Source organism: Lingula anatina, chromosome 10, assembly GCF_051362555.1.
Source record: "Lingula anatina isolate TDL-2025a chromosome 10, LinAna3.0, whole genome shotgun sequence".
NCBI lineage: Eukaryota > Metazoa > Brachiopoda > Lingulata > Lingulida > Lingulidae > Lingula > Lingula anatina.
Genome location: NC_141776.1, coordinates 15,888,777 through 15,909,965, shown reverse-complemented (window position 1 = coordinate 15,909,965; position 21,189 = coordinate 15,888,777). Strand labels below are relative to the sequence as shown.

Genomic DNA, 21,189 nt, shown 5'->3' with positions numbered 1-21,189 from the left:
ACTGAAATGTTCCAACTTAATTTTTTTAAGTGTGTGTGTGTGTGTGAAACTGGGCTTCTATATTTTAACTGTGCACAGCTTTCATCCAAAATTAATGATAACTTAAAAGGCAATAGGGTATGACAGGGAAGAGGAGAATAATGTATAAACAATCGCAATAATTATATATAGCTCTGAATTTTTGTTACAGGAGTAATATCATATTAATAAAGTCTAGATATGAAATTCAGATGTATTGCAATAGGCATTGCAAAGTTGTTAAGAGACCAATAGCTTAAGGCATATTTTGTAAGTACAAATTTAAACCTTTGCCCCAATGATGTACACTATAACCCTTCTCTATGCCCTATTTCATTAAGAATGCTTGAAATCTGAAGCACCTTTCAAGTCCGCATCCCCTTGACTTGTTTTTTATATGTTAACAGTTATAACAACTATCTCACGGCCAAGCCATTACTTCCTAAAATTCCACAAGAACCACGCGACTCACATTACAGTCTTTTCACCAGACGTTTTGAGGCTATAAAATTTCCAAACTACCGCTTCTGATCACCTTCTTTTATTCATTAAACCTACAGGTTGTGATTTCTTTAATTTGCGGGTGAGGGGTTGTGGTTTATGTTCATGACCTGATCCGTCACGTGTGAATGCATGTTCTTTCAAGTGTCAGTCCAGAGACAACGTCCCCTCCCCATCGAAAAAAAACTCAAAAACTTCTATTTTCTCTCACAAATAATTTGGATCTGTCTGAATTCTGCTTCAACCACAATTCCTTGTGAAATAGTATATGGCATAATTAAAGTTAGTGGTAGAATTTTTTTTTTTAACTTTTTGTCCCTTTGTGGAAAACTCAAACTTTCTTGTCTCATTCGATCTCTTCACCCATCTTCTTTCTAATCAGGTTTCAAATGCAGAATACAGTTTTGTTTGTTAAATCATTTGTAGATGAGACGAGGCATAGGGAAGTTATTGGAAATCAGGAAGCCAAGAGAGAGACAGAGAGAGAGAGAGAGAGACAGAGATAGAAGTTGAGAGAAGCTGAAATGGGAACGGGAGGGTGCAAAGTAGAGTTAACTCTAAATTCAATTCAGTTTAACTTATAGTTAAAAATCAACAAGAGATCTGCTGCTCAATACAACTTGAACATCTTTATCACACGCCAGCAAGTGGTTTACTACTTCAGATGCCTAAAGCTTCATCATCATCTGTAGCGTTTTATCTTTTGCATATAATACATGATGGATAAAAAAAAATGTTCAGAATTAATTCAATCTCAATAAATCTGGTTTATTTCGATTCTCCAACATTTTACCTTTAGTGTAACTGCAGGACATCACACATATACCCACTTCAGGTGGTATATGCTATTAAATCAACACACAAACACACTACATATAAAATTCATGAAGCTCAATCTAAAATCTCAGTCTCTCAATGATTTAAGTGCTCTCCAAGCCTCTGCACTCTGCCTACAAATCAATGATATTTAAAATTTTATTTAGAGCTGATAATTAGAGTCTGAGATACGAAATTGCGGTTGTTGTAAGTGATTTAAGTATGACTAAACAAGTTCGACGGCTTTTTACACACAAATGTTTCGGATCTACTAGGAATTGTCTGCATCCCTACCACATGCTTATCTGTGAAAATCTGTAAAATGTTAATAATTTTGTAAGATTTCATTCATCTTTTTTAGACTTCAATAAAATAAATCTTTATCTCTCTCTTATCGCCAAGGTCCAGGCTAGGGGTTAGTTTAACAACCTGACATTATGACAAAAAATTTTAGTCTACTTTTGACTCTGGATCAATCCATGGTAGTCTACTAAACTGAAAATCTTTAAGGAGCTAGTTGCATATCAAACAGGGCAAAAAAAAGGCTAACATTAAGGACAGACAATTGTTGTAACTTCAACAGGCAGCTACTGACAGGTAAAATTACATAGGATTAATATATCTTAAAGTTGAGACCAATTTTTGTCTCAATTCTTTTGTGAAACGAGCCCCTGGTTTTCTTTGATGGAAATATTTCACCAGTTGAGAATTTGTACTTTTAACTTCACTTATAATAAACTGAATTTGTGTAGGCCTATGTGTAGGCTAGCTTGGTTAAATCTTACTTTCTCATGCACTTATCTTCAATTTTATATCATTTATTTCTAAACCAGACTTCTCCCTGAACTGTTCACTTTAATATGGATCACTACAGCAGAAGTCAATCTTAAAAACCATCTCTTGGGGATGCCGCTTACAATTAAGGCATCTTTAATACTGGATCCACGACAGCTCATCTAATTTTTATCTGGCTGCAAGCAATTTTAAGATTAATGTCCACTCAATCAAAAAAGCTTTGTGTCCACACTGAATGACCAGTGGTCTTTCTCTTTCTTTGGGGATCAATTCTACTGGGACTGGACTGTGTTGGACTGTCTCTGCAAATTCTATAAAAGCCAACATTTGTACATGTGGAAATATGTGTGCTTAGGAGCTAGATCGACCAATGTGCAAGTGTGTGTTTTCGTTAGCTCATTCATTACTTCGTGTGTGTGTGTGTGTGTGTGTGTGTGTGTATGAATGTGTGATTTGTGTGTATGCATTTGTATGAGCATTTTTGTGTGTGTGAGTGCATGTGTGTGCATGTTTGTGTATGAGCATGTGTGAGCACGAGTGCGTGTGCGTGTGTATGCCTGTGTTTGTGCATGTACAGCTATGCCACCTTAAATTCAATCATAACAGGTAGTTTACATTATAACATGCCTCCAAATCACCAAAACTAATCATCAGCCAGCTCGCTTCTTGCTGGAACAGACAGGCAGTTCATTACCATTAATTACCAGCATTATGGCGCTAAAAATGAAGCAATTCACATTCCCCTCTCACACACAGTGAAGCTAATCAATCAATGTGTGATTTATTACACTGTCGTGATCGTCAACGTGGGATTCAGCCCTCTGATCAGAAAGCTCACACACTCGCACTCAAAACCTATTTAGTTTTGTGCAACAATTTCATGATAAAAGTCATAATTGCATGTGTGCTCTTAAGGTGGCTTTTTGAAAGATTTGTTTAGTTGAAGAATGGCACTAATGGGGCCAGTTTCCCAAACTAGTTTTAGCCTGGAAATTAGACTTAACAGATCAGACCAAAATATGTCTATTCTACTTTGTCCCAAGATAAATCAGTTGTAGACTAGTCCAATAAATGAAACACTGCACATGTTTTATAACAAAAAATACATGATTGTTTCAGACTATCAGTTGCTTTATTGAGTTAGATTACTATGAATTTAGCTCATTATACTGAATAAGAAAGACCTTTTTTTTTTTTTTGGGGGGGGGGGGTTAAAGTTTAGACCAGCCTTTTGACTCGAGATGCTTTGTGAAACTGTCAGACTCTTCTTCCTATCTTTGAATGCTACAATTTGAACATGATAAATTTTCAGACAAGACAAATTATTAATTTTTATTCTGAACAATTTGACCATATATGGTCAAATTGTTCAGTCATCAACTCTTGTTACATAGTCACAGTATGAGTGAGCCTCTGAAGAGGGATAAATTTGGGTGGGCTAGGTGGATCAGGTGGTCTTATTGCTGAGCTGGAAACTTTTCAGTGGCCATCATGTCAAATGGGGCCATTCAAAGGAAATGTATTTTTTCTCAACTTCGTCTTTTTTCTCTTTTTCTCATTTAATTTCATTCTTGTGCTTTTTGTACCCAATATCTTATCAGCGTTTGAAAAACAGGATACTGGTTATGTTCTGAAACCCTGCTGCAAATTGCCTGTATTCTTCTAGCCACTAATAACTGCATCTATACTTGTAGTAGATGAAAAACAGGAAATGATGTTTCAGTCTGTCTCATGTCATTACAGCATCAAGTGTTCACCTGAGTAAAAGGGATAAACCCGCAAACAATATCTTGCAGAATTACGTCGGATGCTTTCCAGTCGAGAAGGTTATTGAACTAGTGCTGTCAATTTTCCATGCCATCATGAATTTTCATATACATAGACATGCATTCTTTTTCTGACAAAAATTGACAAAAAAAAAAAAAAAAGTCATTATTAATGATGGTATTTATACAAAATCAAACAAATAAATATTACCAAAATGATGACAATGATAGAGCACATTCAGAATAGTGGACTAATAGATTTGCAGATCAAATATGGTGACCCACTATAGAGCACATTCAGAATAGTGGACTAATAGATTTGCAGATCAAATATGGCGACCCACTATAAAACTTGCTGCTTAATTCCCGATTAGACACTGAATGGATTCCCCGCAGGGATTATGCAAAAAGCATACAAGTGGGTCGGCCATGTTTGATCTGCGGATCTGTTAGTCTGCTGAACATTCTGAATGCGCTCATAGTGACGACTGTGACTATGGCTGTGTTCACAACCAGCTTATACGCCAATTAACTATCCCGCGGATCAAACGTAGCGTGGCCAACTTGAAAGATTTCATTGCTCTGCCCCTGCTAGAATGTCACACGTGGGAGGTGGGAATTCATTGTCCAGTGCAGGCCATATTTGATCCACAGACTAGTTAGTCCAGAGATCAACTGCTTGTAAATAGAGCCTATACTGAATTGTTTGACTGGGTTCCCATACCTAGATCGGTCTAATAGTATCGACTCATCTCCAAGAGGTTTCTCGCTAAATTGCTTTTAGCTTAAACGGCCTAGTTGTCTAGCATGCCTACTAACTAATTAATTACCCCCTAGCAGCTTCATTAGGCATGACAGACACCTAAGATGCTTAAGTTGATTGCAATTTAGCAGGAATCCCCTTGGAGATAGATCGATCCACAGTTAGTACGATAGGGTCTGGGAATGGTCCCATTGTCAACGCAAAGCTAACTCACTACTATCTTTACCTTCGTCTTCCTCTTCCACTTCCTCTACCTTAAGCTCCCCCTGCTGGGTCTTGCGACGTATGCACCAGATGGCGAGAGCTATCAAAATGACAACAACGATGCATGCTCCAACGATGCCATATACCATGCCCGACACTTGCGGCTGGATAACTTTTGGTATGATGTCCTAGAATGAAATTTGAATAAGTACTGTTTACAACTTTTATCCTGTTTAAACAATAATATTTGCAAGATAATTTAGTGATTCATAATTGGTTCAGAATGCTTGGATTTATTAATGATCACACAATATTATAATTAACAGGGGACAAATTTTGACTGGTTCAAGTTGCAAAAATAGCATACATTTTCACTTTAAAACACACAGAGGAATGTTGTTTTCAAAGTATCAACTAATGATGCAATAAAACATTCATAGATTTTCCAAGAAATTTAATTATGAAGTTCCCGTATTGTTATATTTCACAAACTTGAAACCACACATTTTAATACTCTAAGTCAAATCTATAATTTAAAGTGCATCAAAGTAAAGGGCAAAACATACAAAACTGATTATAAATGAAACACTCAAAGTTTTGAGACATTCTGCCAATAGATGGCTTGTAATTACTTTCATATTAAATCAACATAACTCTACTTGTAGAAATCTATAATTCATGAGTTAAACCTCGGTTGAGGACAGAGTAATATCGTACCACATCAATGATGTATACCAAATGGTAACAGTCTGTGGAAACAAGGTCTGGTTTCATTTAGCATACATTGTTAATTACACCATCCATTTCTGGTTAGTTGTGACAAAAAAAAATTAAATTAAAAAAAAACACTGATTAAACAAAAATTATAAAAGTTAAAATCCTGACACCCTTAACTAAACACTAAGATTGTAACAATCCCCATAGCCATGTTGATCTCTGTATAATACTGGACTTGAAATGTCAGGACATGGGATGAAGAGGGGGAATTGCAATCGAGCAGCTTCTTAATTAAGACAGGGCTAATATAGTGCTTCATTTTGCAAAATAGGCTACATGTATTTACACACATTTAGCTACCAATGAAAAAACATTGTGGTTCATCGGTAGTGGAGTAGGGAAACCTGTAAGTATGTTGGAAAACACAAAATATATTGGTATAAAATTACAATAAACCTGTAAAAGTAATGTGGAAACATGCTCATAATCATGTGTAGGAGCCCTGAGAAAACAACATAGATCATGAAATTTGGAAAAAGTTACCAGTAAAACTGACAGAACTGAGACGAATGGCACTAACATTAGTGAGTGAGGTAACACTAGTCAATTTTGCCAAATGTTAAAACTGAAATTAATTGGCTAAACAAAATAGGATTGATTTGTCTTGTTTTAATCAAATTTTAACCATCTGGGAGGGAAAATGAATAAAAAGGTGGGGTTTGGCTAAGCGAAAAAAAAACTTGCTAGTGATAATCTGGTGTGATACAAGAAGAAATTGTGTTCCAGGACCTAGAAAGCTGACAGTACCTGGGTGGGAGTCTCCACACCTCTGTTAGCCCATACACCAAGCTTGTCTTGCCCCACTGAGCTTGTATGACAACAAGTGTGTTAACAGCACTTTCTACTTAACTGACAACAAATTGGCGTGCATCAGCTGGAAACGTTTCACTGTGTGATAACTAAGGCAATTTTGGACAATTTTCAGATCATATCTCCATCATTTTTCTAAATATTAACGAAAAAAATATTCACCTCTCTTTTGTTATTTTCCCTCATATGTCTCAACTGTAAAAAAATTGTTTTGCTCAAATTTTAAAAAAGATGCACTTTAATATATCATTATGTTCTTACAGTGGCTTCATGTGGTTTCTTCCAATTTTAGTTTTCTTATTCAACATGAAAAATAACTTTTTTGTACCACAAATCACTTCCTGTGACTTAACAACATATTCACGAGCAGTTTCTTGCCTAAAAACAAATTAGTAGAAATTCTGCAGCTCAAAATGCAAGAATTACACTTTCATATCACACATAATTTTGTAATTAAGTCTTTCTCTGTGGTTCCAATAAATGCCCTAGTCAATTTTCCTCTTTTATGTCTGTGTTAACCACAATAGAGCCTCAACCACACAAAATGGTTGTAAATGGAGTAAACACTATTTGAAAGTAGTTTTGCCTTGGGGAAGACAGCTTTTTTAAAGGTTTATCAGATGACACTGTTATTGGAACAATGGCAGGCCAATTGCTGTGCAATTTTACACATTATGGTGTAGTATCATGCAACACTACCAGTATGAAGCTTCTACTTTGTGTGGGGTCACACGCTGCATTAGCTGAACTCCAGTATCTTTCACAGGGCTGAGAATATGTTCCTTCAATCATAAGGTTATTTGAAAATCATTTTCATACTGTATATATCTAGTAACAGAATCTGGGGCTTGACCCATTTGAAAATATTTCAATGATTGTGGAAATATTTAGGTAAAATTTCTCCACTTTATTTTCAGCTGAACAAGAGGAAATGGATCAATTCAAAGTTTGAACACAGACCAAAGACTTGGTTGGAAAAACAAGAAGAGTAGAGTAGCTCTTCAAGATGAAGACCATTATTTTTATGACACACTCTAACAGAAAATCAAATAACAGAATTAAGAGCTTCAAAACGAACCCCAAAACCACTCAGGCATATGACCAGCTGCATAAGGCCAAATAACATCAATATTCAACCACGAGTCCCTTTGAAATTTCTCAGAAAATAAAAAAACCCTCTAAGCTACATGAATAGGATTCTTATAATGCAAGAAATATTGTTATCAATAATCAACCAGCGTGCTTATTCCCCTTGGCTACTATTCTGCCTTTTGCTTCTTCTAGTTTTGGCGAATGAACATACCAGTACACAACAGACGCGGCTGTGAGCAAACTGGGACACTTGTAATTAAAATTTTATCACAAAAAAAAGCTATAACTTTATTTATACATCAACTTTATTTATACATCATGGACTTCCAAGTACTGCAGGTTTTTTTTTCTGGAATAAATGCATGGATATTATGGGTTTGAATTGTCACATGCATAACTGATTAAAAAGTATTAATAAGTAGAGTTGAGAGCAAAGATTTGTTAACCTCTCTCTCTGTCCCTTTCTGTCACATACACACATGCACACAAACACATTTCAGTCCATTTAGTAACAAATTGCTTTAACCTATTTATTCTACAGTGATGCCCCATTTGATATGATATTGTACTTATTAGCATGCTTCACTGCGCACCTGCATCTCTGAAGTTGAACATTTTCAGATTAAACTTGTGCTGGTCAATCAAGTTGCCTCAAACAAAATGGTACATGTATCACCATATACCTTCCAACTCGATCTATATTGTGAAACAGCAGTAAGTTGGAAAGAGATTGAAACAGCATTGAAGTATTTTATTTTTACTGATTCCATCATGACTAACAAAAAAAGCTTCTAAGGTCCAAACTTAACATATCAGTATAATATTACAAGAGTTTTTTAAGCATGTAATTGTTATCATGCCATATCCTTTAGCAAGCAACAAACTGTATTTAGTTGGATGACATCATTCTTATTACTACGGGTCAATGACAGTGCTAGCATTTAGTCCATTTAATAATCTATAAAAGGAGGGGGGTATGTACCATAGAGCACAATAATAATATAATAACAGAAAAAGACCAACTTAAGCCTCCTTTTCTCACGTTCCAATATTGCACTGTTTACATATATTTATACATCACGCAGGTTCTTTCACAAGCAGAACGTTTCCCTCGACTCAAAACAAACCATGGGCGTGTAACATACCCTCCCTGAAATAGGAAGCCGTTATAACTATTCATAACACCACAGGTCAATTGCGGCCTTGAAATCTACCTCATTTGATCAAGATTTAAGGAGGGATATAGCAATATGGCCACAATGCATAATAAGCTGTGACTTAATGGAGCGTATTAACCTCTCATTCTAACCGATTCAATCCCGAACATGAAATGATTAGTAGGGTGAATGGTGTCGTGTTTTCCCTCGACGGTTTCACTGTTTTGCTATCCATTCGGGTAATGTTTAGGCATGCCATTGAGCGACTGTTACTCCAGATCAAATTCGATGTGGATGGGACTAGAAAAGAGAACCTGTTTGGAGAAATGCGGTCTTTTCATCGTGGTTAATTGTGCCATTGGAAGAGGCAGGGGGACAAAGCGAGATGCTACTGTGTCACACACAATGATCTTGTTTGTTTAATGGTTAAATGGACAAGTGAGGCCCCTGTATGTGCTACAGTGTAGGCGCTGTGAAAATATTCACATACGTGTGATACCTAAACTGAAGTAGCATGCATTCCAAAAAAACATGGGCACATAACATATTTACTGACAATTACCAAGGTTTGGCATCCCTATAAATTTGCATTTAATCTTTGTTGAATGTTTTCAATATTTCTGTTTCATGAACAGAAAGACAGAGAGAAAGAGGCAGAGAGAGAGGAGAGAAAAAAGAAAGAGGGATCAATTTGCTCCCATATTTGCCTCGATAAATTCTCAAAATATTGGGGAATTAAAGTCAATAAAACATCAAATGTTGATCTAATACCTGGCTGAGTACATTTTGGCTACAACTAAATAGCAGTTGAAGTCCATAAATACGTAGTTTAAATAAACCTAACAATGTCCATGTAGGCTTACACCAAAATTCCGTATGGTTTATTGACAATTCAGTGTACATTTGAGCTACCATTACTGAATTAATACGAATGATTAAAACCCTTTCATCCCAGAGTTTACCTGAGAATTCTTGCCTTCCTATTTCATATCACCTCTAATTCATCTTAATTCAAAATTGCCAAAGACGCTGCAACACAAATAGATACTACAAACATTTGTAAATTACAATTTAATATCAAATTAAATTGACTTCTACCAGCAAATGCACTCCTACCATTAAATATGAAAATGAAATCATTGGTCAAGGAGGATAGTTGGATTTGAGCTGTCGTAACAAGGTCAACATCTGATATTTGTACATCCTGAAAGAGGGCAATTCAATTTCGACTTAATCTAATCCCTCCTTCTAAAAGAATTTCTTTCCAAGTCTATCAGTAAGCTGAAATGTGAAGAAATCAGTAGAGGCAAAGCATGGATTTGGCTTTAATACATGTAGTTTGGTATATATAAGCATTGATGGCTAGTACACTAAGACAGCAAGTTACAATCATTTTCAACTCAAACTGCTCAAATTTAACATGATGCGATGCAGTATAAAGTACATATAAACTGCAGATAACAAAAATTATCTTGGAGAGAGAGAGAGAGAGAGAGAGACTATGATGTCTTTAGATCCTCCTGATGTTAAATTCTGAAGTCTGCAAACAAGATATTGATAGGCTAATTATTAACCAATTAAATAGCAATTTGCTTAGCTGATCTGTATCATTAACTTGGAGCCACTAATCTTCCGTATCCCTTAAAAGCCACCAAATTAGTCAAAACCTACCCAAATCTATGTTCATTAGTGGTTTTCAAATTATATTTCAGGCTAATTGTGAGAAGGAGTCATTCTTTCACACAAATTATTGCATGCTTGCTTAACATGTTTTCCTAGTCTTTTTTCTTCTGCTAATAAATTCTTACATGGATTTTATGCAAGATATGCTAGAAACATTAAAGCATGATGCATATAAATAAATAATAAAAACAACTAATTCAAAGGAGTTCAGCTCCAAAAGAAAAAAAACGAATGCTAAGAACTCATTTCTGTAAACTTAGCAAATTGCTCAATCCAAAGTTCACAGTTTCTGGTACTGTCTCTTCACCTACATAACTTTGTTCCAAAAAACTAATATTTTGAGGCATGCTGCACATTCAATCATGAGAGGTTTCATGAAATTCTGAATTTCCATTTTGATTAGGCCGTCTCTCCTTCCCTTCACCCACCTGCTTATAGTACAGATTTCAGGGCAATAGCCTCAGCTTCTGATTCCTTTTAAATTAATAAAAGGGGCTTACTTTCCTCCAACTTTAAGGACATTATATATCATCCTTTAGCAAAATTTCTAGTCAGCCTAGACAAAGCCTAAGGTTTAAGACAAAATATATAAAAAAAACATCCTAATGATAACTTGAAGAAATAATATCCTGTGGCTTTAATTTGACCACTTTAAATTGAATTACTGGGACAGCAACATAATCAAGATGCAACAGAAAAAAGAAGTTTACAAAAATAACCATTGTAATCTATTTCCCATTACAAATGCTTACATTTACTAGTAAGGCAGTAATCTTGTTACTAGCTGATAGATTTTCCTTAACATTATCACATAGGAAAAAATACCAAAAAAAAAAAAAAACTCATTAGCGCTATATGCTAATAACAGAATTCTAGGTGAGAATCTGTCAGAAATCAAGGTATCCATTCATGAAATCATTAAAAACTGTTATAACACAATAAGAAAATGAAGAATAAAATGACACAAAATAGATAACGGTAAGAAATATTGACCCAGCGCAGAGTTATATTGTTTAAGACTTAAGTCTTATTCTGCCCGAGAAAATGGTGGATCATCCTTGAACCTGCTGCAGGTCAATCTCCACACACCAGCCTCTTTTCTCCCCAGAGATAAAGGTTTTATTCAATCCGTCTACACCAATGAAACTGGCATTTTCATTAAGGTTTGGCCGAAAGGTCCTTTCACATGTTCTGAAATGTCTTTTTAGTATTGATCTAATGTGTAACACAAACTGCGTTTTTTTTTTCTTTCAACGCAACCGGAATTGGCATTTTTGTAAAGGATCAGCAAAAAAGGTCTTTTCACAGATCCTTAAGTGCACTGCTACTATTGATTATATATTAGCAAACTCCATTTTTTGTTATCAAGTTGCTGTTTGAGAAACACCTGTGTGTACATTGTTTAAAAGATGTGCCAATGAGTTAATTTGATTCAAAAGGTCTGGGCAACATGCCCTTTGCAGTTTGTGGGTAAAATCCTAGAGGATTACATGTTAATTGCAGATAAGTATGGTGGCCTATAAGGATACGTTAGGGAAAGCTATGGGACAAGTTTTACAAAATGACCCAAAAAATGTACAATATGAAGATGACCTTAGGAAGAGACCCTTTGAATAATGGCTGGTATGCTATCTGGGCATTACTTCTTTAATGTGTTGTATCAAATGAAAGATTTCTTTGACTATAAAATATGCAGCATCTATAAAATTCATGATTTCCACCCATTGAAAACATAGTGTCATTACCATGTTCTCTTATTTCAGCCATGTCTCTTAAAAGATCATCGCTTTAAGTTTCTCACAAACACTTTTCAGCAAAATACCCACCTGACAAATTCAAAACTTCAGCCATAAAATCAATCAGGTTTGTACGAATTTAGAGAGAACTTCCAGTTAAAAGACACACCGGAAAATGTTATCTACCAAGCACATGAATGCAAATTGTCTTATATTGCGAACTTTCATTCAGTCTATGGAGATATCCTGAACATTTAATAATGTGTCGTATTACCAATTGGTTCTTCAATCCCATTTTCCAAAGCAGCACCAGGGGATGTACCAAATACATTATCATGTTATCAATCTTTGTATCAACACATCGGTGTGCTGTAAAAGCAGTGAATATGTTTGCAAGTACGTAGATGAATCTGAGCTGTGTGTGTGTGTGTGTGTGTGTGTGTGTTTTTTTTGATCTAATTGATGTATGAATGTGTGTACGTGCGTGCATGTGTGAATTTGCGGTTAGCCAGAATTTAAGACTACAAATGTACAATCAACTTGTCGTATGCTTGTACTACTCAGCTTAAAATTACACCTAGCTGATACAAAATCATCTGAAACGAACTACATACGCCTTTCAGAAGCTTAAAACAGCCTTTTGCACCCTTCTTTTGTTGGATGGATTAAAATAACCTAAAGAAAATGGAAAAAAATTGAATTACGAGCTTCAGCAGTTTAAACTGCACCTGTGCATGAAATGCAGCCATTTTCCTTATGTTTCTCACGATAAAAGTCACAAGGCGTTACAGAAGAACCTGATGTGATTGTTTCTAACGTGATTGTTCAGGAGTGAATTGTACAAAATTGGTTTGTGCTGCTGTTTACAGGTTATAGTTTGTGGCAAGAAATAGGGTGGGGAAGGGAGGAAAAATGAAACTGACATAGATTCAGATGATAATGAAAATCATTTTTTTTCAAATGGTTTACGTTAGGCTGTAACAACTCTAGTGAAAATGCGACCACATTCTGCTAACACCAAAGAAGAACAAATGTGGGAAAATAGATAAAACAAGACTGGCCAAAGTAATGATTTTGTGAATGGACCCCAAAAGTAATTTACAGATAATGTATACTTTTAATTTCCTCAAATGTTTAAAGAAAATAGTCCCAATGAGCTGTGTGTGTGGCTACTAATGGGTCTACTAGTGGCCTTTAAAAGATAATGTCCACTGCTGTCCACAAATGGTCACAATGGAAACTGAAATGTCCATACAATTCATTCTGCCAAATTACTATCTTGGTTGAAAAAGCAGGTGCATTTGAGCAAAATAAAATCTTCATTTCTTTTAATGACTTTTTCTAATTCTTAAAATATGTTTATTTGGGTTAAACTTTTTTTGGAGACTGAAACCACAAAATATATTTTATGTTTGCAAATGTCTATAATGTTAAAGCTATAAGCCTAGAAGCTATCACTGCAATTCACATCAATTTTGATTAGACAGGAAAAAAAGAAAAGAAACTTGATATCATACTAATAATCAAAATAAAGCTATGTAACATATTATTTTTTCACAGACTACAATAACTTTGTTCAATGTCAAGTTGGGACATCAATGTTGACACTCTATACTGTTCCAGTCAGCTGTGTTTTTTAACTGCATCATCAAACTTTATACATAAAAGATAAAACCAGCAGAGCAATTCTGCTAAACTGTGATCATATAGCACCAGCATAAATAAATAAAACCAACTGGGAAAAATGTATATATACTCTAACTGCCGGGTGACAAGTACAGATAGAACTGAACTCACAATATCTATATTATAAAAACTTATTTAGAAAGCATGATAAGGGTTACCGGAAAAAGGTACAGTTTGCATACCTTTATATGATACAATCAAATGACAATTTCATATATATATTGCTGTCTTAGGCCACCATTTATTGGTTGGTTATTCTATTTCATGTCTACGCGCTTATTTCCAATGAAACTACTATTCTATGCAAATCAATCCAACTCAGTGGGGACTCTTGCTGAATGCAGTCAGATTAACGGATTAACACTCCTCCTGGTCTTGAGCAGAATATAGAAAATTAAGCTGGCAATAATACCTGTACCTTGGAAACAACAGGATGTGTGTTTAGCTGATTGTATTCAGCGAGAGTCACCTTTTATTCATGTGGAAATGTACGGGGGGGGGGGGGGGGGAGGGGGGTGCACTGCTTACTCACTGGTTTCTTACGTCTCTACAAAACAAAAAAAGCTTGCTTTATAATCAACTTATTTTATCAGCTGATCATGATTCTGATAATGTCAGCTGCAATGGATGGGTTTCTTAAAACAATAACAATTCCAGAATCAGCACTTATTGAATAATAGGTTTTCTGATCATGCACGGCAGATGCATACATAGTTGACATTATAAATAGAGAATACATGAGATATGCCTATCCAAAAAGAGGCTTTGATTCTAGTCTAATTCCACAACAATTTTTTAAGTGATTACAATATGCAAATGAATGGAATTAGGCTGTAAAATTAGTCATGCATTCAACTTCTATAGATTGCAATCTTCTTCATGAATTTGATATCAGAGTGAATGCTTACACATAAAAAATTGTGTTTTCAATATAATTCTCACATCAAAACTACACCGTGCTTGGATAGTATGCAGTCCAGCACTTAATTTCAAGTGACTGTAATTAAATTTGACCCTAAACTTCGACATACCTGTGCACCTTTCACTGGGAACTGTATGAGAGTTCCATTTTAATCTAATTTCTGTTTTTTCCCCCTACCAAATCCTCTGTTGTTAAAAATAATCAACTGGGCAAAGGGCTTATCTTAGGTCTTAGCCATGTCTGAAAAATTTAATGGTGAATAATGAAAATTGGAATCTTCAATCCTTCATTAATTGCACTTATTTTGTCAAAACATTCTACGGTGCCCAAGGACTGAACATTTTTTACATCAATTTGTCTTTCTTTCTGACACCTACTTGTCACTTTAGGGCTTACAGCCTGTGAAACATCTGAGTCTGTGGTGTTAACTAGATCAAGATAATGACCAGTAATTTCTGTTGAGGAAAAAAACTTACACGGCTGCTGAAATATTGCACATGATAGGAACACGCATACACACTCATAATACGGAAAATTATACAGGTGTATTGTTCTCTTTGCAATCTGATATGTAGTGATATGTAACAACATGTGCATGTGGGCACACGCAGGCACGCACGCACACACACACACCAATGTGCACAAGAAACCAGGTCAGATCCTAGTCATTAATGCTATCAATATTTTCATTACAATTAGTACTACAGCCAAATCAAAAACATGGCAATACTTGTAGCTCATTAAAGGCACACAATAAGCCTAATGCTGAAGTGATTAAGAGGCATTTTTCAAGCCAAAGGGACACCTGTCACTACGGAAAGTACTAAAGATATTGTAGAGAACAAGCACCACCATGCCTAGTGCCTATGTGTACAACCGCTAAGTTTTAACTTAAAAGACCTGATCCTAATGTACTCTCTTCATCAAAACCATAAAGAAGATCACTACTACTACTACTGCAAACATTGCAGAGAACCAGCACCAGGCCTATACAACCCCTAAGTTAAGACCTGATCCTTGTACTATCTTCAACAAACCCATGAAGACAGTACTGAGACCAAATTGCATGGCAGATTCCACTTTATTGATCTAGGTGAGGGTGGCTTCATGTGTGTGTATATACTGAATCTTTTCAAGACAGAAAGATTGACTGGAATCTGAGATAATACTTTTTTTCTCTATTTTCTATACCCAAAATAGTAAACCAAATATGCAATGTTTAATTACAGGAAGACATCTGTTTCAATTTTAGCATTTAACCAAATAAATTGTCTGCATTACTTTGAGCTAAATACAAATTTAACAAATGTAACATTAATTTAAGGTTTCATATAAAAAATTCAAAAGTAATATTTTAAAATTCAATTACTTTTGGTTCATGGGAGAGATACAGCATAATAAAAATGAGTTCTCCCTGTGCCACTTCATTAACTGTTCCCATTGTTAAAACTGCCCATAAAATTGACTTTTCATATTTAATATGTTCATAAGATATCTCCCCTCACTTAATGACTCCCTAATTAACTTACATGAAGCATGATATGAATACTGTAATGATCATAATGTTTTTATGGTTTTCCACCATACAAATACCACTAGTGTTCAAAATGGTTTCCTTGATGTGATGCTTTTTTATTCTACACCACAACATTTTTTTGAAATTTTCATTTTTTGTACATCACATTTGTTCCTTGATTGCACCAGGATCGCTTCTACTGATATGTGTAAACGGGGCTTAATTTATCTCCCAGACTGCATTGGATATGCATCTGTGGGACAAACAAGCAGTTAAAATATAAGAACGCTAATTTTGTTGGTTGTAACAATGATGGCACTTTCCCCATTATGCAACAGAGTTGCGTTAATAATTAAATGTTTCCGTCTGTTGCTTTAACATGATAAAAAAAATCACCTTCAGAGTGCACTGCTAAATTTCACAACTGGGATAATTAAATATTAATGAATATTTGATAAGCATTAATTATTTGAAGTGGAGAGACTAGTTTAATATGGCTGGTGAAAGATAATTTATCAGGTTACAATCTATTTTACAATCTGCAGAACAAACGTTTAAAAAATCAGTCTCTTCAAGGATTACTCAATATGGCTTGAGTGTTTTTTCTTTAGACGTCCTTTTTAATATTTGTTGGAGATGGGAACAAAATAATAAAAGAAAAATAATTCCATCTTATGGCTTAAAACTTATGGTACATATGACAGGTTGTCATTTTCAGATTCAGCCTCGTAAGGGCCATATATTGATCCAACCTCCACCCTTTTTACAACTCTGTTTTTCTAGGTTGTGTAACAATCTCTGCCACACTTCACACTATTACACCTAACAGCTGGCTAATTGAAAGATTATATATGCACTGTTTTCGTATCATATTGCATCTGGTTTTGTTACTGAAGTGTGATTCCAAGGTGCTTGTATTGTCCATACTGATGGACACATCACAGATTTCACATGGACAATTTTTCTGCATTATTTTTCCAGTTTACTCTAGTAAAAATGAATGATAACAGTGAATAAAATGTGATATTGTTTGCATTTGGTGCAAAACCAGTTCTAGCATATTACAGTATTTCAGAAGCAAGTTTATGTTATCTTGCCATTGACTGGGCCCTTTTGTGAACATTGGAACAAAATCGGCACGTTTCATCCAGCAAACCCAGACAGGGACAGATAAAAATACACACAATCTTGATGCACATTTTCAAACTCCTTTAAGCAAACGAACGCTACAGTTACATCTCAGTGTTACAGCTGTAGTATAGATTGGCAAATATATGCATATGTTGAATAATGAATAAAAATCTGGGTAGGCAATCAAAAGTACATGCTGAAGTACAACATCACTGTAATGTTGATAAAATAGCAATCAAACTGAATCAAATGTGGGTACACATTCTATCAGTCTAGCAACAAGGGGAGGATGCCTTTTGCTTTATTGCCTCACTTTACCCCCTGCCAAAGTGTTATTTATCAAATTCAATGAAAAAATGAAAAATAGTTATCAAATGTAATTATTTTTTTCCTAAAAAAGATTATAAACACTGGTATGCAAATGAAAAAAGTCAATGTTTATTTAAAGTTTGTTAGGCTGATTGTGGGGGGGGGGGGGGGGGGGGGATCAGAAATTCATGCAGTCTAGATATACTGAGTAACTACCGTACTATGAAGTCATATGAGGAATAGTTTGCATTACACTCGTGTCTCTTTAGCAGCAATTCTAACTGCAAGCACAAGCAATTACACTAGGGAGGGATAAAAAAGTATAATTACTTTTGATAAGTGGTAATTGCTTCGGAAAAACTCAATTTTATGGGGGAAAACTGTGATGAAATCTGATCAGATAAAGTACATTTACTCCCCTTCCTTTTTTCTAAGCAATTCCCACATGTCCCCATAGGTTAATTAAACTAGTTGCCAACTGTTCGCTGCACAGCGTACTTATACACACCACTACTGTTGTCTGTCACTTTTTGCCAATTTTCTTGAAGAAGTAATTTAGTTTTTACAATAAAAAGTTAAAATTCATATCTGATTTATATCACTGCATCAAATTATTTTATCAAATAGACAATATTCACCCAATAAAATCTCGTATATGTATAATTCTGCTTATAAATGTGTTTTTAAATAACCAATATTGTGGCACACACACATACATGCACATGCACGTGCACACACACACACATTAAAGATACATTTTCTGTTTTAATTATGCACATGTGTTCAATGTCATATTGCACACTTTAAGGCAATCATATGACAGGCATCTTTTAAATCCACTTGTCAATGATTGCATGTATAGCACCAATTGTCCCTAATTAATTGAGTTAGTTAAGCTACAAGGCAGCCTGTGCTATAATTGCAATCCGTTTATTTCTGGCAATTAATTATATATTTCCCACACTTGTACAAGTTCTCTTTTAATACTTGAGTTGGTGCGAAAGAAGACAGAATTCAATGACTTGTATCATATTGTAGTTATCAACTTTTCTATGAAGAAAAATTGTATCAAAAGCACAATAACAGGGTTTCAAAACATGAATTATCTAAGCTTATTTGGGTGATTTGGGCTTAAAATTCTAATTACAGCAGTTTTTTTTTCATATAACAGTTATTGATTTATTGCAATGTAACCACCTAAACTAACTATGAATACAATTTTCTAAAATCGGCAGAATACCACTCAAGGCGTGTCACTATCACAACATTTTTGACCACCAGATTTTATAAATAGCCATTTGACCACAAGGGTATCAATGGTGCACACCTTTGCTATAAGTCTGTGCCAGAGGGCGAATGATTCCCACAACCAAACCAAACAGCCTCAGGGCCAATACACTTCCTTCACACTTGGTTAGTTTACATAAAATTCTGACTGGTAATCTTGTAGGTATTATACAAATAAAAGAAAAGCTATGGTAATTGTTAAAGAAAAACTATGCAAATTATGCAACAAATTGAAACTATTTATCAAACTGGTTTCCTGGAGTGGAGTACCTTAACAACAGGCACACTCGATAGGACATCAATAAATCAAACAGATTACGAAGAAACATTCCAGTCCATTGCCCTTCATGACACCTGCTATAATGCACCGACAAGCTCAAGTTTCCATGAACAAAGAACGCCTGTAGTGCTCAACTCAACCGTGCTCTTCCAAGTCCTCCGCTCAATCGACAAAAATCATTTGCATAAACCACGGTTCAGTGATGTCCAAATACGCTGTGACCTCGGGCGTAAGAATTGCAGCATATGGAAGCTGCTGGGTTCACTCTACGGTGTCATAAATCTCTGGGGGAACTGCTAGTCTTGAGTGACATTAAGGCCATGAACTTCATCTGGACAAATTACTGGTCAATCACAATATAACAAATTTGTTCAATACTTTATAAATGGGCGACTTCAGACATAACAACTCTATGCAAACAGGGCACTGGACATGGGTAGAGAAATGGTATGAAATCCTTTGAATGTGAACCAAATTAGGCAGGTATTAAAAACCATGTGCAAGTATATTTATAGTACCAAAAACAATTAAATCTAATTATCTATTTACATCCTTCAACTCAATCTGATCAGCTTACTGTTTCAAACAATGAGGAATAAAAAGGTACGGATACACTTAGTCTTAAACAAATTAGCAATTGCCAAAAATAGCCCAATTTAACTGAGTTCTTGACAAATCAGCCCAAGATAGGTTTTAAAACTAGTTAAGACTAGATAATGGTCTCAGTGGCTCTCTCCTACAACCAGATTACTACAGTAGAAAATTCAGACACAGGGACATTGATCTCACAATAAATACATCAGTTGAAACATTTATAAGACAAAGAATTCTGCAAGAGGCAGGTCCTAATACACCCTGAACAATGATAAGACTGCCATTTAGTGAAAAAGTCTGAAAATATTGGGTGGGGTCCAGAGTGCCACCTGCATTGAAAACAAAAATTATACTTTTGCCCCTCAAAAGTCTGAAATCCACCAATATATTTGGAAAAATCTCATTACTGCCTTAAACAACAGATGCTCTTTCCTCTATGATTCCTCATCTGCTAATACAAGTAAGGCTCATATATGTATCAGGTCTCAAAGACCGCCCATGTGTGAATGTGTCTCAAAGGCCGAGGGCCACCAACTCACCAACTGCACCACAATCACTTTTCCCATAGGTGTGATAACTTCTGTGGAGTTCATGAAAATCCCATCCAAGTTCTCTCGATCAGGGACTTTCCAATCGGCCTGCATCAAAAGATTGGTGCTCTGTGGATCCTCTGATGTCTTAAACTCAATATTACCCTGAAAAGAGAGATAAGAATTTGGAAAATTAGCTCATCTTGGTGAAAACGGTATATCTTCCCAAATCAAATCAAACTAGTTTTCTTGATCTTTCAGTTATTCAGAAGTGCTTGTACACATGAAATTTTGTCCTCAACAGTTTATATTACAGAACAGGTTTTTATGACGAAAATTACTATGCAGTTTCCAAATGAAGATTTCAGATAAATCTTATGTCAGACATCTTGAGTAAAAGTGGATTTTTATATTCTGCACATTAACTAAAAGTGCACATCGACCTTAAATGCCGTAATTTTTCATTGTTCAGCAAAGCTCCTGAAAGTGAAATCATTTAAAAATTCTGATTTTGACAATTGACTACAGAAGTTTATAGCTTTAACATCTGGATTAAAAAAAAAATGCTGAGAATTAACAAGATAAAGGTTGACGCAAACCATTTCATAATCTACTCCCACATGCTTTGCATAAAAAACCTAACCGAGTTATTTTGGCTCAAATTGCACAACCAGCAAAGGTTGACATTTGATAATCGTTTTTCGCGGCTCCTGTATTTACATTATTGTAATTGTGTGACCTTTAAAAGGAGTCCCAGTTGCACAGATTATTCTTTTCCTGAAATCACACGAAAGTACAGTACTGTTTACACTAGAA

At 35.3% G+C, this 21,189-nt stretch overlaps 1 protein-coding gene across 4 annotated transcripts in view; it reads right to left on the bottom strand.

The window, feature by feature from the left end:
• Positions 1-21,189, bottom strand: part of LOC106172251 (uncharacterized) — a 91,513-nt gene that overhangs the window by 58,110 nt on the left and 12,214 nt on the right. For all 4 annotated transcript variants that reach the window (XM_024075143.2, XM_086997609.1, XM_024075145.2 and 1 more), the window contains exons 2-3: positions 20,383-20,538; positions 4,886-5,051 (exon numbers count right to left, since the gene is read on the bottom strand). In XM_024075143.2, coding sequence (XP_023930911.2) covers positions 4,886-5,051; positions 20,383-20,538 — 322 coding nt within the window. The remainder of the gene's footprint in view (positions 1-4,885; positions 5,052-20,382; positions 20,539-21,189) is intronic.